Raw genomic sequence first — 15,352 nt, 5'->3', positions numbered from 1 at the left:
TGTGCCCACTCAAAAGACTAGGGCATGGATCGAAATGAACTTTGGCCAACTGAAGTCCAGGTTTTACATTAATATACTACATTTTACGCATGTCTTCCATGAAAGCTTCAAGCTCACAAACACTTTAACCTCTGTAGGATCCAGTGCCTCAGAGGCCGCAGGGTCACTCCAGAAAGGGCATGTTACATTGTATACCTGGCCCTTCAGGAGTATGGAAGGACGATGAGGGACCTCTACAGGAACACTTCTCGTTTGACCTCTGATTTTCGTTCAAGCTATCTTTTTTCTGAACCCATATACTTTTTGTTAAACAAGACATTCACATTTAACTCAAAAAATGATTAGGCTCATTTGTACAGAAATATTCATACAACAGAAAACGCTTTTAGTAATATTACAATAACAGAAACTTGCACATTCAGTCTTTCCTTCCACAAGTTAAGAGCAAGGCATTTTTTGTGTTTGTCGCTTTTTGCTCTGGGTTTCCCATCTTAGTGCATAATTTCATCATTTTCATCCAGCCATTCATCCGGGCTTCTTATATAGAGCATGTGGAGCACGAAGCCAGGCTATGCAAGCCAGGCCTAAATGAGCCTTGATTAAACAAGGCTGATCCGCTTTAGTGGAACAATTTGAGGCTTGATGAAGCTTGAGATGGCGACATTTAAGCTTAGACTTATTAGTATAGTCTGGCTTTATTTAGGGACAGTGTTGGAATAACCCCCATGATCACATAAATTTCTAGTCTGTATGTTGGTGAGTAAACCAAAAAAATAAAAAATAAAATAATAATAATAATTGAGCAGAGGCCAACAGGCATTGTTGATCAGGGTATAAGTCGTTTACCATCTATGTTAGTGAGTAAACAAAATGGTGAAGTCTCTTAATGACCTTTTTAAGTTTCAGGTAGCATAATTAGGCAATATTAGTTTGAATATATAACAATGACCCCAGTGAGATTCTGAACTTTCTCATTTCAAACAAATGTTTGTCTTCATGCTTTTTCACTATCCTCACTTTGAAACAATCAAATGTAAGACAACAAATGTACAATCAACTCTGCAGCAATTAAAAAAAAAAAAAAAAAAAAAAAAAATTTCAAAACAGACTGCTAACACCCCCAATTTGTGAGATTTTATTTTCAACAACATAACTTTGACAAATTTGTAATACATTATATGCTACTGTTTATTTTTTTTAAAAAAAAAAGAGGAAGTCATTAGCAATGTTTTTTTTTTCTCCTTTCTTTCTTATAGTCTAGCATAGAATCCCATCACTAAAAGCCATTCATGTTTATGATATACTGAAAATGAGGCCACTCAATAAAACCCCACCCACCCCACCAAAAATTCTGCAGTCACTCACCTTCCATTTCCAACATCCCTTTAACCCCACCCACATCAAAGCCAGGGCAAACCAAGCGGCTACATGCTTTTTCCAGGGGAAATCATACAAAAGAGGGGGAAAAAAAAAAAGAAGAAAAAAAAACAAAACAAAACAAAACAAAACAGGAACACATGAAAGAAGCACAAAGTCCTAAAAATGTGGAATCTGGGGAGAATTTGTACAGATGTGATCCCAGTACTGACCACTATGGGGCAGTGTGCATTTATCCATAAAGGTCATCGTCATTATCCTCATTGAAGACTGGTCCGCTGCCAGTTCCTCCTGAGCCATGGCTTGGACCACTGCCACCTGTGGCACTGGAGGGAAACCTGAAAGAAAAAGTATTAATTTCTCGTTAATACGGCATTGAATAATTTAGTCTTCAGACATGTAACCAATACAACATTCCCATTGCTGTGAAATTAAGTCAGAACCATGTTTTTACACAAGCAGATCAAACAATATCTTGAGAAGTTGGCTCCATTTAATGCTGCTCTAGTCCAATCATATCAAAATATCACGAGCATTGTCTTCTGCCCTACAGAAAGTCAGTGTGTATGTCAGACACTGTCAAGTGTGTCCTTGTCCAAAACCTAGAAACAAGTACTGGCACATGTGCTAACGCAAGATGTAAGAAAGTGTACCTGAAGCTGCCAAAGCCACGGCTCTGCTGCAGTGTCTGAGCAAACATCTCATATTTGCGAATGTCATTGTCACTAACAGAGCGACGAGCAAATCGCATTGCCTCTTCAAAGTGGTCCTTCCTGATCTCTGGCACAGGATCGTCCTCTTCCACCTCCTATGCAAAATCAGAACATAAAGATGAAATAAATCAGAAGCATATGCAGAGCAGTAGCAGTATGCAGATGCTCAATCAGATGTCAAATCAGAAAAAGCAAAAAAGGGACAGAAAAACAACTGACCATGGCTGATGGGTTGGTCTGCCTCTCTCTTTCTCTGCGGATTTCATTCTCAATGCTCTCTCTGATGGCCAGTTTACATGCCCGCTGGCAGATCTCTGTAAGATCAGCTCCAGAGAAGCCATTGGTCATCTTGGCCAGGAAGTCCAGGTCCACATCCTATCAAACAAAAACATTTACAGTTTCAAGTTTGTTGCTGTTCTGTTTTCATTTATTATAACAAATTGTAACTCAGGTCCAGTTTAAATTATAAAGGCGGGAAATTAATGAAATCTGAAAATGTTAAGTTCCCTATGGAACTTTGAGAAATTAATACCAACTCTAGTGTGTTAAAATGTTGCTGTGCTCAACACTTAAAACCGCCTTGGGGGGGGTATCCCAACACTTTGGAGCCCCCTCATTAAAAATAAATATTTGGCGAGAAAAAAATAAATCTATACTCGAAACAAAGGCATTTAAACGTGGTAAAAGTAGTTTCTGTAAGCATTTCTATGAGAAGCGGTCCTTTCACCTTGCTGATAGGACTCTTGCGGAGGTTTGCCTTCAGGATGCTGATCCTGCTCTTCTCGTCAGGTAGGGGGATGTAGATTAGCTGGTCCAGACGTCCAGGTCTCAGAATGGCAGGGTCGATGATGTCTGGTCTGTTTGTGGCCCCAATGATGAAAACGTTCTTTTTGCTGGACATACCATCCATCTCAGTCAGGATCTGGTTGATGACACGGTCAGCTGCTCCACCACCATCTCCCACATTGCCACCACGGGCCTTGGCTATGGAGTCCAGCTCATCGAAGAAGAGAACGCATGGGGCAGCTTGACGAGCCTGGGAAACACAAGAATGGCTTTAGTCAGTATAGATGTTCATTCTGAAGTTTGAAAGTAGCTGAAAACATTTTAGCACCTCTTCCCCCCCACAGGTTTATTTAAAAAAAAAAAAAAAAAAAAAAAAAAAAAAAAAAAAAACACCACACTTTCCTGGACCCATGTGCCATAGAGTCCATAAAAACCTCACCTTGTCAAAAATCTCTCTGACATTGGCCTCAGACTCTCCAAACCACATGGTGAGCAGCTCAGGTCCTTTGATGGAGATGAAATTTGCCTGGCACTCATTGGCAATGGCTTTGGCCAGCAGAGTCTTACCACAACCAGGAGGACCATAGAACAGCACACCCTTGGATGGGGTCATGCCAAACTTGAGGAACTTGTCTGGGTGCTCCACTGGATACTGAAGTTAAATAGGAGGGGATAGATTTTGAGTTGAACAGTTTGTAATAATCAGCATAGACATGATCTCTGAAGGACCTTCATACCTGCACCAACTCCTGCAGCTCCCTCTTAACATCATCCAGACCACCGATATCCTCCCAGGTGATGTTGGGAACTTCAACAACTGTCTCCCTCAGTGCTGATGGGTTGCTCTGGCTAAGAGCCCACTGTAAAAAAAAGCAGTGACCAAGTTAATATTGAGGTGACCCTTATAAACTATGGCAGCATCTTACTGTAACGCATACCCCACAGCAAAAACCATATCATAAAAATCATACCTTGAAGTCATCCATGGTGACAGCAAGTGAGTTCATTACTTCAGCATCAATGGTCTCGTCCTCCAGGTCAATCAGGTCCATTTTCTTCCTGATGGCCTGCAGGGCAGCCTCAGAGCAGAGAGCAGCCAGATCTGCACCCACATGTCCATGGGTCTCATTGGCTACCTACATAGAGAGCACAATATTTCTTAAAAAGCAGTTCCTGTTAAAGTGTCCAACCAATCTTAACAAACCTGTACATTTACATATGACAGTATATTTCATTAATAAATTTACCCATCTACCGGCTAGTAATCTATACCCATGTAATACAGCAAGTTTAGAATTTCATCACAGCATGCTCAACACAGTGTGTGATCAGTCAATGTAAATATTAAGGGTACCTAAATTTTGGGCAGCTGATTACAGATTTCATTAAATAGAATTATGTACAATTTTAAATGGCATTTTACAAAATCACATCATCCTAGCAGTGTGTGGTGAGGGATCATTTGACTATGAGAACAGAATAATCTGTACAGACCTGCTCTAAGTCAACATCATCAGCCAACTTCATGTTCTTTGTGTGAATCTGAAGAATCTCCAACCTGCCAGTGGCATCAGGTATTCCAATGTCCACTTCCCTATCAAAACGCCCTGGAGACAGTGGGAGTTGATACACACAGTTCAAATAACTTGAGAGCTATAGAATACACACCAGAGGAAAATCTACCCAAAATTTACTGCAGAGGAAAAAGTGTCAAACTTTCATGCCAATGTATGTATTCATTAACACAGAGGATGGTTCTTCAAGTTTACTAATGACATCCACAATTTACCAAATCTCCTGAGAGCTGGGTCAATGCTGTTAGGTCTGTTGGTGGCAGCCATGACGATAACATGAGCTCTCTGTTTCAAGCCGTCCATAAGAGTAAGCAGCTGAGAAACAATGCGCCTCTCCACCTCTCCATGGGTCTAAGAACACAACACAAATTGCAACATTACTATTAAGATATTAAAGCTAGCCAAAGTAAAATATACCCCCCCCCCATTTATTTTACTCAGATGCCCATAAATTATACATATGCCCCATCCTGTTATATTCAGATATGCATTTAAGTGTTGCGCTCTTCCCACTGACCTTCTCTCTCTTAGGAGCGATTGCATCAAGCTCATCAATAAAGATGATCGCAGGAGCATTTTTCTCTGCCTCCTCAAAGGCCTTTCTCAGGTTACTCTCACTCTCTCCAGCCAACTTGCTCATGATCTCAGGACCTAAAAATAAAGAGACAAGGTTTCATTTCAGACAAAAGCTGTAAAATAAAACAATAGTATGTATGAATCACAAGTAAATAATAGAAATTAATGGCAAAACTGCAAATGTAACAGATCATCAATACAAATTTCCTCAACCTTACTCCAGGAGATGAAACACCAACGCCTACTAACAGAACTTTATGACTATACTAAGACTTAATAAGAAAGGAAATCTTACGAATAAGAGATCTTTCACAAATCTCTTATTTCTTAACACTACAAAGACAAGTGTAAAATCTAAAAGTTGATGGAAGATTTTGGAACATAAATGTAGGTAGCTGTTCTCACCATTAATCAGGAAAAAGAAGGCTCCAGTTTCATTGGCCACAGCTCTCGCAATCAAGGTCTTTCCAGTTCCAGGGGGTCCATATAGTAGGATACCACGTGGAGGCTGAAGTGGACAACAAGTTTTAAAATCATGATGAACACCAAGATTTAAAAAAGATAAATAAATAAAAAAGGATTTACATTTTTGAGTCAGTAATCTTAAGATAACTAAACAAGCCAAAATTAGCAGAATACATAATACAGTCCCCGTGAACCGACCCTGGATAAGCAGATAAAGATGGATGGATGGGCATAACAGTTGTGCATTTATTTCTTGCTTTGCATAGGTGTGGTCCAGTGATTCAACAATGTCAGCTATGCAGTAAAATTTAACAAATCAATATTTGCCACTGTTATTCTTATCTGCAAGTATTCTTACAGCACACACTGTCAAAATACAGGATGGGCAATGTTTTAGATAAAATCTTAGAAATATAGCACTCACTTCTTAATTTTCAGTTCACCCAAGTTCAATTCAAATTCAACAATATAGGCCTTCATGCTAAATAAAGACACTATACCTTGACTCCTATGGCCTTGAACAGTGCGGGATGTCTTAGAGGGAGTTCCACCATCTCTTTGATCTGAGCCAGCTGCTTCCTCACTCCACCAATGTCATCATAGCCCACCTCGTTCAGGGACTCTTCCTCATCCTGCATATTCCAACAAGGGATTATCACATTTCAATGTAATTTATTTTTGGTAAGCGGCAACCAATACACTGTACCTGCACCCACCTCTCTTCTGATTGGTTCTCCCTCGCAGTGGATGACTGTATCAGGAGCAACAATACAGTAGGGGGAAGGATCAGTCTCCACCACCTTGAATTCCACAGCTCGCATGCCACCTCTGACCAGGAAAATATCACCTTTACAAGGTAAAGTACAAGAACATTAACTTTGCCATTCAGAAAACTACATGGTGACATACACAGAAAATCTTTTCATTTTTTTCCTGACACCAAAAATTGATACCTTTGCGGATTGGCCTGTATGCCTCTAAGAAGTATGGCTTCAGATAGACCTCAAACAGGTTTCCAGTAATTCCTTCTACTGTGTCATCTATTGGCAGAACATGGATCCTCTTTCCATATTTCACATCAGGACATGGCTGAATGCTGATGGAGATATTAGACTTATAAGATAACTTGTTTTCTAGTGATGTGAAAAGACATTTGGTGTGTGCTTTTCTCCCCACCTGATGATATCACCCAGATGGACCCTCAGATTGTTGCGGACCACCCTGTTCATGCGAACCTTTTCATCAGAACAGGTCTCATCAGACAATACGATGCACACAGTCTCCCGCCTCTTCTTTCCCTTCATCAGCACTGTGTCTCCTCGGAAGAGCTGCAGCTCGTCCATCTTGGTCTTTAAACACATTATACAACCATCTCATGAAAAACACCCAGACATTGGCAACATCAGTAATTGATAAAAACGCTAAATGTTTACCTGAGAGAGTGAGACCACACTGTTGTCTTCATTGATAGATTCATCAACAATCAGTCTGTTGGGTCTGTTCTTCTGTTTCAGAATAGCAGTGGCTAAATCATCATTTTTGGATCTATGATCATGAGATATAGATGAAAGAAATTAGTGGTTGAATGTGCAATTGAGAGAGAAAGGACATAAGTGATAAGATCCAAACATTACTATGGTCAACAAGGTTGGCAACATCACTATTAGTACCCATGGCGAACCTGGCTTTGACAGTGCTCCATGAAACTACTCAGACTTTCAGTTTCTAGGATAGGTCTATGGGGAAATTTGAGAATCACTTTTCGTTATATCTCAGGGTGACTTTCTTTCAGGGGGTTAAGTACTTCCCACTCATACTCCTACCTATTTCAAAACATTTAATTAAATTATAAAAAAAAATAAAAAAATAATTATGCATTTGTATTGCATTGTCCATATTCTAGTAGAATCTTTAGGGAATTAGCATTGCAAATCGACGTGGCAGTCTCAAGCCATTAGTCAAGTTTACCAATACCCTACTGTGCATATATGAAATCTTTCAGAATGAATAATATAAACATTCATCAAACACACATCTATCAGCACAACTGAAATCAGGTCGTTTACATAATTTTACATTTTCAGTAAATAACGTTAGGCATGGAAAATACCTCCCAACCATACAAACTATCTAACACTAACATGTTACGATAAAAATCCGTGAGTTTCCAGAGAGCCCCTGGACCGGATTTGTTTCTCTTCATGTTGTTAGCATGCTAGCGATAGCTTTCAAGCTAGCTGACTGGCAAGCAAGCGAGCGCAGATGACACAGCAAAAGAATTAGAAAAAAAACTTTGTTGGCTAGCTAGGCTGTCCCTAAAAAAGACAACCCGTTACATCTGCACTGTGATCTTAAATGCGTCAACTGACAAAGTATCCGTCCGCTACATATTAATCAAATCTGTTTTTTCCACTGTTGAGCTAACGGGAAAATATAGCACGCCTAAATTGTCGATCATTTAAAATGAACAGCCAGCTCAGCTAGCCTGCTAGCTTTGATGCACTGGTCCGTAGCTACAGACCGCTGGCCATGGGGTTAGCCATCTGGAGGACTAACGTCTTCCCCCATAAAAAGGTGTTTGCCCATTTTCCAACCCTTTGCCGTTTGGGGGCCGCTTTGGTATACATTCTGTACAATTCCACGCCTAATCTCGGTCTAGGCTATTAGACGGTGAACAGGCCATCCTGTCGGTGAGACAGTAGATGGCTTTGGCCTTGACACTGTTGCTAAGCTAACGTTAGCATTCAAACACGACAGCAATGACTGCGCTTTGTCGAGCCGCTGTCACACAACCGGCTACCCCGGTACCGTCAACTGAAAAACGACAACAGCCCAACAACTGTCAACAATTAACCGGGTCACTCTCCAGCTGCCACTGGGTTTGTAGCATGAGGTAATTCAACCAACTGGCATAAGTGCGGAGGCTGCAGTAAGTGACCCCATTAGCGCTTCTGCTAGCAAACTCGTTAATGTATTAGCATTTAAGCTAACTTTAATAAACTAACGTTTTCCGAGCTGACGCTAGCTATTTAAATGCCATTCGCTATCAGCAATTGTTCGGGAAAAAGACGATTTTAACAAGACTAAACGCATTTCTACTTACTCCCCTCCCGAGGCCATGGTCGTCCACCTGGATTACTATCAATAAATAAAGGAATTGTGGATAAACGTTTAAAGGGTTTAACCGGTTTCAGTTTTGTTCGCTCTGTGCTCTCACACGAAAGACCAGCCGTTTCCGTGCTTTTCTTTACACTTATACTGTGAGCTGGATCCATCCTGCCTTCTGATTGGCTGGAAGCTGCCAGGCAAACTCGGTAGCCAATGAAATTGCTTAGAACACACCGCTACCCAGTATGTTGTGGAATTGAGCCAATTGCAAGCCGTTGGCTGTTCCTAATGTCACCAGCTTTTCTTTTATTGGTTCGTCGCCAACTGAAGGCGTCCAATTAGCGTTTACCGCGTTGACATCGAAGAGCCATGAAAGCGTGAAACTTGGTTTTTACTTCTGATCACACCAGATTGGCTTAGAGGGGATCTGCAAATGAATCACAGCTTCATAGATAGGAGAAGGCACTGGAGAGAGAAGGGGTATTTACTAGTTAATTTATTTCACATAGAAAACCACTTTTATTCATTAAATTAAATCTTGACTATTGTTGCATGCCCAACATGCAGTGATACATGGTACACATTTGAACCAACAGATCACTTTCAGCTTTGTAGTATATAACATGAATTTATTCTCATCTTCCAACACGCTGTCTCAAGAAAATTTGCTTTATTCGTTGAGTGTATTAGTTTCAGATAAAAGGGCTGAGAAAGTTCATCCTCTGCAGAAAGTGATGGTTCATTCTTCCTTTGTTTCTCTCCAGGTTGACTAGTTAAGAGCAAGTTCCTGCACTTTGCGCCGTAGATCAGCAGAGTCCAACGAAGGGCCAGACTGGGACTCCTGAAGGTACACAGGAAGATTCCTGCAATGCAAGACAGTCAGGAGAGTAACATCAGGGCATGGTAAATGCTCTGCTTAAAGGATCATGAAACTAAATACACTTCTAAGAGCTTTAATTTTATGTCATGTTCAGACCTATTACGTTTTATATCTGTTGGTTACACACATTCAGATTGTATCTAGGTCCAACAGAGAAACATATATGGAGCACCAGAATACATCTCAAATGCAGTTCAAGGAACCACTTGTGATTTGTATTGGCGAGTAAAGGCGATTTTGATTCTAATTTGGCCAAAATGAATAATTTATTTAAATTTTCATGATAATATTTATTGTAGGTATTCCTTCAATATTTTTCTTGTGGTGTGACCACACACAAACATACATAGCACCAGATAACCTGAACTGAAAAATACATTTATACAAACTTAACCAGGAGATGGATTTTTGTGAAAACGGCAGATACTGGACATGAATAGAGAAAATAATAGAAATAGAAGAAAATGAATAGAAGAATGGCATTGTCTTACTCCACTGAGGACTGTGTGGTCAAAGTCCAGGTCTTTTCCCAACAAGCTGCTGCCTCCTGTCTCCTGCCAAGTCTCCACAACACTTCACCACACCACAGACCTGCACCCACACACTCTGCACACACAACATGATGAGGTGGACAAAGAACCACACAAACCACGCTAATTCACCACAGCACTATGATGTATTCATATCAATGACTGAGTTCTCAGCTCAGTTAAGAAAAAAAAAGTTAGATGGTGTGTCTAAAAGCCTATGGGACATAGTATGAAGATGATAGCAATAGCTTATGGTTTACATTTTTATAACAAGCTGCTCCTTGTTAAAGAAAACAAATGATTTGAAAAAATTTGCTTCAGTGACATTCAGTAAAACTATTTTTTTTATGCACACACGACCATGGTTCAAAGCCACACACATTTATTTTTAATTTGATTAAAAACACTGTGTATTTGAATACTTCTAAAATAAAGAGACTTAATGGGAAAGGATGGGTTGCATGATATCAGTACTAGTGCCCATGTAAAGGCCTTTTGTGCCTCTACAGGGTTTGGGTTAGGGTTACAGTGCTGTCACTGCAATGATTCTCTCAAAAATGACATATATACCTGGTAATGCTTGTAGACCAAGTAGGAGGTCCCGCAATGCCTCTCTTAGTTGGTCGGTCTGGGCAAAGCTGACACCCCTACCAGCTAGTGAAAGACCCTTCAGCCTTTGGAGGATACACAGATTTGTGTCCTGCTTAACAACCATGTTTGAAGTGGGGATTTGCGGTTGACAACCTGTAATTGAACATGAACAAGATATGATGCATAAAATAACTCTAGCCAAAGGTTGGGAGAGAAATGGAAATTTTCCTCCTCAGCTTCAATCAAATCAGAAAGGTACTCACCTTTCTTTTTATACTGGACCTTCACCAATAGGTTGATACACCTAAAATGCAGGATAAAATTTCTCAAAAGCTGGATATAAACTAACACATTATGTCAAGAAAAAGATTTATCTTACAGACCTACTGTAGTGAGTCACAGCTTGTTTCCAGTCCTTCAGGTAAAGGTGGCAGTGACCCTGTAGGAGGTAGGCAGCCCCCACCCACAGTAACATTGCCATCTTATCTTCGCCCTCGGAACTCACGTCCCTGGGGTCTGCCTTACTCCTATCCTCTGGCTCTTCCAACACCAGCCTCTCTGGCAGGAGCTCGAGTGTTGTGCTGATGACTTCATCACACACCACCATGCAATCTTCAGGCCGAGAGGCCATGAGCAAGGCAACACCAGCCTCCAGGTAAATCTCAGGCAACCTGGAGAGGGGAGCGGCATCAGCATGGACCTAAGACAGAGAAACAAAAGAAATATATATTACTTAACATCTTAAGACAGTATATTTTCATGCAAAAAATTCCATCTGACTTCTCACTAATTAGCTTACAGGGTACACAATAATGCAATAACGTGATTTTCAGTTAGTGTTTTTACTCTTATTCCATCTGGATCCTCTGAGCGAAGAACAGCCAGCAGGTCCAGATAATGCTCTACGCCCTCTGACACCCTGCAGAAATACAGACCACACCCATTGAAAAAAAATTACAGCATCCACTATTCTTGTCTCCATCTGGTTTTGAGAAGAAGTCAGGCATCAGTAAGAAAGAGACACAAAGTCTGAGTTTCACACTGGTCATCTCACCTCCCATTGCGCAGACACTTAAGGGCCAAAGTGTGAAGGACAGAGAGGGCAGAGGGAATTGAAAGCAGGTTGCGCAGTGATTGGCTGCAAAGCAGTAAGGACGGGTAGAGGGGATGAGTATCAGGAAGAATGGGATCTGGAGCAGAGGGCAGCATCAAACTCTGTGGAACAAGAAAGGTTTCATGTTTCAGTATACACACCTACACTTAAGTCGATACATGTTAGTGTCTACAATGAAGTCTGTTCTATGACTGCAAGATAAATGTTAAGGAACATTTTAAAAGCAAACAGCCCCTGTTCTTTCTCATTCCTCTCATATATCTGTGTCTAAAATGTGTGTCACTCACTGAGTGCAGCAGGCGAAGAGCTTGTATCTCAGCCTGCACATTGCCCAGCTGTCGGTAGATGAGCATGCTCTGATACAGAGCACATACACAATAGAAGTCAATCTCTAGCGCCTTCCTGTAACACTGCAGTGCCATGTGAGGGCGTCTCTGGAGACAAATGCAAAACAATACATTTAGTGGATGCAAATTCGCATACCTAATAGGCTCAATTTTGTTTGTATGAGCAGTGTGATTTTGTACCATATGGACAAGGCAGTAGCCTGAGAGAAAGTGTACATATGCTACGAGAGTTCTGGGTGCTGGCAGGGAGGAAGCTGACTGTAGATCAGCCAGTGTTTCTGAACTCTGACCCTCACTCAACCTTTCAGCACCTAAATGAAACATACAGTGCACGGGAATACACAAGATTAAAAATACCAGATTCAAAAGGAGTGAACTTATGAATCAATATCCTACATCTTTGTGTCCAGTTTAAATAAAAAATTGCCTAAATTAAAGAACCCCTCCCAGTTCATGGGCTTAGGAACCTGTCAACAACTGAAATTACTGCACTGAAATTTACCCAGATCAATCATATAACACAAATATCAACACAGCTGTTTGAATTCAGATATTTCTCTTGTGCTACAACTGTTTGTCTGCCCCAGTACTCTTTTGTTAGAATTCATTATAGCAAAGTAAACAGAGCAGAAATCGTGAGCAGAGCAGAAACAAAAACCATGAATGTTTCTCACTTTGGACAATGCAAGTGCAGATCCGCAGTAATTCAACAAGCCTCCTTGGATCTGTCACCAGCAGAGGATTCTCAGAGGGCATTGCTCCAATCTTTGTGTCATTCCCGACTCCACCGCACAGTGTCTCACATAGAGAGGACAGCTCCTCCTGCATCACAAGTAGATAATATAGTACAATTTTATAAAGCTGTTTTATTTCTGTCAAATCCACAGTAATAATATAATGGGAGGAGACAACGAGGCACGGCGACCAACATGTGAGCTGAAAAACTGAAATTATAGACACATACTATGTAGCGCATATTCATACGAACTTCATCTAACCTCCTCCTCTTCCATAACATCACAAAGGCAGCACAGAAAAGTTCAATTGGAAGGGTAACTGAGACTTATTAGTTTCGGAGGACTTAGTAAAGTGGCTTGGTCCACACCAGAGGCTAACTTACAACTATCTCTTTAGCAAGCCAGATTGAATAACACACAAAAAACATGAGGTGTATACATGAGTCTTACCTTTAATTCCAGTATAGTTTCCAACTGGCAGGTGGCCAACCAAATTGCCCATTGCAGACAAAGAAGGTACAGCACACAGGGATTCAAAGCTGTGTTTCTCACTGATTTGAGAACTCCTCTCCAAAACAAAGGAGGGTCTGAGTTGTCCTCTGCGATCTGTAGAGCTGCAGGGATCAAGAGCAAGCTCAGGAATCTTTTGAATTAATATGAAACTGGATGTATGACCTAAGTTCCCATGATATCTTTGGTTTTGACATAGAGCGCTACAGAGAGCTTACCTCTCTGTAGTGCTTGTTTGAGGAGCAGTTCCACTTCTCTGAACTGAGACTGAGCAGTGGCACACACACAGGCATTGTACACCACGAACAGCTCCAAATAGGCGTGATCTGCAAGAGGAGGGATGCCTGTAGACGTGGAACAGGGTTAAATGAGAGGAATGGGGGTGGAAGATGAACAATGGTACAAGATAATCTCTAACAGTTTAAGATCTTGGATGATGAAGAAGATGGAGCTTGGACCTTGCATTTTCCTGTAAAGTTTGTGAAACTCAGAGCAACACCTTCTCAGGTGAATGGGGTTCCGATCTCGTCTCTCGATGTCTCCTCCTCCATCCCTCTGTTGATACAACCAAGTGAAAGCACAGAGTTCGCTACATTTCGGCACTGTGTATGATTGGAAAGTGACCAGGTACATTTATTTAAGTATTTATTGAAGTCAAATTATGAAGTAACTGAACTTTATGCATTTTCAAAATTGCTACGTCACATTATATTATTTCAGAGATGATTGTATATTGTAATTCACTGTAAACATTAGAAAAAGTAGTAAATTAATTCTCAAAAAAGATTTTACATGCCAAACATATGATCAGTCATTAATATTTTCTCCATATATAATTTAGAAACAAGTCTATATGTTAATGAAAAGGCTCCACGTCAATTGGTTACACCTTTGAAAGCAGAGCTTTTTCTTCTTGGAGGTTATATTTCCTAGAACATTAAAACTTATTCTGTGTTTGGTCGTAATTTTTTTTTTATTAGTGTTTATCATAGATGCTCTGCAGGATGAACCGTGGCCTTTTTCGCCTTTCAAATCTTTTTCACGTTCTGTTTTTGTATCAGCAGTTGAATAAATGACAGACGACACGCTTCTCTGTCTGTGAACGTACCTTCCACTTGTTGACCAGTTCGTTGTTTTCCTGCAGCCATGTGTTTAGCAAAGACGTGTGTCGACGCATTTTATCGCCGTTTTGTGAAGAAAGCAGCCGTTTTATTTGGACTTTCCCTGCTTTGACCCGGGAAGGAGAAGCGCGGTGTTTCCCGCGGTGAGGACGGGCTCCCTCGGCGGCCGGACCCGGAAATGACAGCAGCTCGTCGCCGGCCGGCCGCCAGGTGGCGCCGTAACTAAGCCACGTTAAGTTTCTTCTGGAAACTCCAGCCACCACGTTTCAGACCGCCAGCAGAAGTGCGAGGGGCTGATGCCGCTTGTCACTGATGTTACAGCACTCAGGGTGAACGCACAGACAATCAAACCTTCGCAGCCTTCGTGCATGTGCTTTCACTGTCAAAGATGGCTGTCCTGACAGAAATCACTGTGACTCACACTGCCACGCCACCACAATGACATGCATGAATAAATGAAGGTCCAGAGGAGGTAAACAGAGGCCAAGGCCTCGGTGATGTTACAGCTGAGTCATCCTTGAGACTGCATGGACAGCCATTTTTCTTTAGCTGTCCCCCCACAAGGTGACTCCCTTTTTTCTCACCCATTTCCTCCCCCTTCCTCCCCTCTCACCCACTGTTGTCTGTCTGCATCCTCGGTCTGCTCCTCTTTTCTATCATTGTCATAAGTCAATGAAAGCTTCTAAATATACCACCATGGGGAGCAACAAGGGATGATCCTGATGTCCACTGCTACAGACACACACTATGCAGCTGCTTAAACATTCACATACATAACGCACACAAAGCTGCATTCCATGCCAGCTCCCTACGCCTTTCATGTCCCCCGTGAAAAGGTTTCGCTGTTTTCAGACATTTTCCCCCGCATTGATCTTGCTATTTTCTATCTCTGTCTAATACAGCCTGCGTCTCTCTATCCATCC

General features: G+C 41.3%; 2 protein-coding genes across 2 annotated transcripts; both read right to left on the bottom strand.

The window, feature by feature from the left end:
- Positions 1 to 1,106: 1,106 nt before the first annotated feature.
- On the bottom strand, positions 1,107 to 8,731 carry vcp (valosin containing protein). Its single transcript, XM_029510112.1, has 17 exons — positions 8,595 to 8,731; positions 6,925 to 7,036; positions 6,668 to 6,840; positions 6,445 to 6,587; positions 6,208 to 6,338; positions 5,992 to 6,123; positions 5,432 to 5,534; positions 4,968 to 5,101; positions 4,666 to 4,801; positions 4,371 to 4,483; positions 3,848 to 4,012; positions 3,614 to 3,736; positions 3,316 to 3,528; positions 2,818 to 3,126; positions 2,310 to 2,465; positions 2,031 to 2,185; positions 1,107 to 1,715 (listed from the first exon to the last, which is right to left on the bottom strand). The coding sequence occupies exons 1-17, from the start codon at positions 8,609 to 8,611 to the stop codon at positions 1,610 to 1,612; spliced, it is 2,421 nt and encodes an 806-aa protein (XP_029365972.1). The 5' UTR covers positions 8,612 to 8,731; the 3' UTR covers positions 1,107 to 1,609.
- Positions 8,732 to 9,099: 368 nt separating this feature from the next.
- On the bottom strand, positions 9,100 to 14,584 carry fancg (FA complementation group G). Its single transcript, XM_029510935.1, has 14 exons — positions 14,417 to 14,584; positions 13,767 to 13,863; positions 13,527 to 13,652; positions 13,249 to 13,412; positions 12,736 to 12,883; positions 12,242 to 12,372; positions 12,002 to 12,148; positions 11,655 to 11,815; positions 11,447 to 11,519; positions 10,984 to 11,300; positions 10,864 to 10,904; positions 10,580 to 10,753; positions 9,971 to 10,085; positions 9,100 to 9,462 (listed from the first exon to the last, which is right to left on the bottom strand). Exons 1-14 carry the CDS (start codon positions 14,483 to 14,485, stop codon positions 9,369 to 9,371), a joined length of 1,857 nt encoding a protein of 618 aa, XP_029366795.1. The 5' UTR covers positions 14,486 to 14,584; the 3' UTR covers positions 9,100 to 9,368.
- Positions 14,585 to 15,352: the final 768 nt, after the last annotated feature.

This window comes from Echeneis naucrates, chromosome 9 (genome assembly GCF_900963305.1).
Source record: "Echeneis naucrates chromosome 9, fEcheNa1.1, whole genome shotgun sequence".
NCBI lineage: Eukaryota > Metazoa > Chordata > Actinopteri > Carangiformes > Echeneidae > Echeneis > Echeneis naucrates.
Note: the sequence above shows the minus strand (reverse complement) of the source record. Positions and strands in the feature narration are given on the sequence as shown.

Bases quoted from the DNA above. Each gene is read 5' to 3' on its own strand.
- fancg (XM_029510935.1), bottom strand. From the start codon at position 14,485: ATGCGTCGACACACGTCTTTGCTAAACACATGGCTGCAGGAAAACAAC. The intron at 11,301-11,446 runs GTAAAAACACTA...TCTCTGTCTTAG, and splicing joins AGGATCCAGATGGAATAAGA to GTCCATGCTGATGCCGCTCC. The intron at 10,905-10,983 runs GTCTGTAAGATA...CCTGCATTTTAG, and splicing joins GCTGTGACTCACTACAGTAG to GTGTATCAACCTATTGGTGA.
- vcp (XM_029510112.1), bottom strand. The intron at 6,841-6,924 runs GTAAACATTTAG...ATGTGTTTAAAG, and splicing joins GTGTGGTCTCACTCTCTCAG to ACCAAGATGGACGAGCTGCA. The intron at 2,466-2,817 runs GTGAAAGGACCG...TTTGTTTGATAG, and splicing joins GCAAGAGTCCTATCAGCAAG to GATGTGGACCTGGACTTCCT.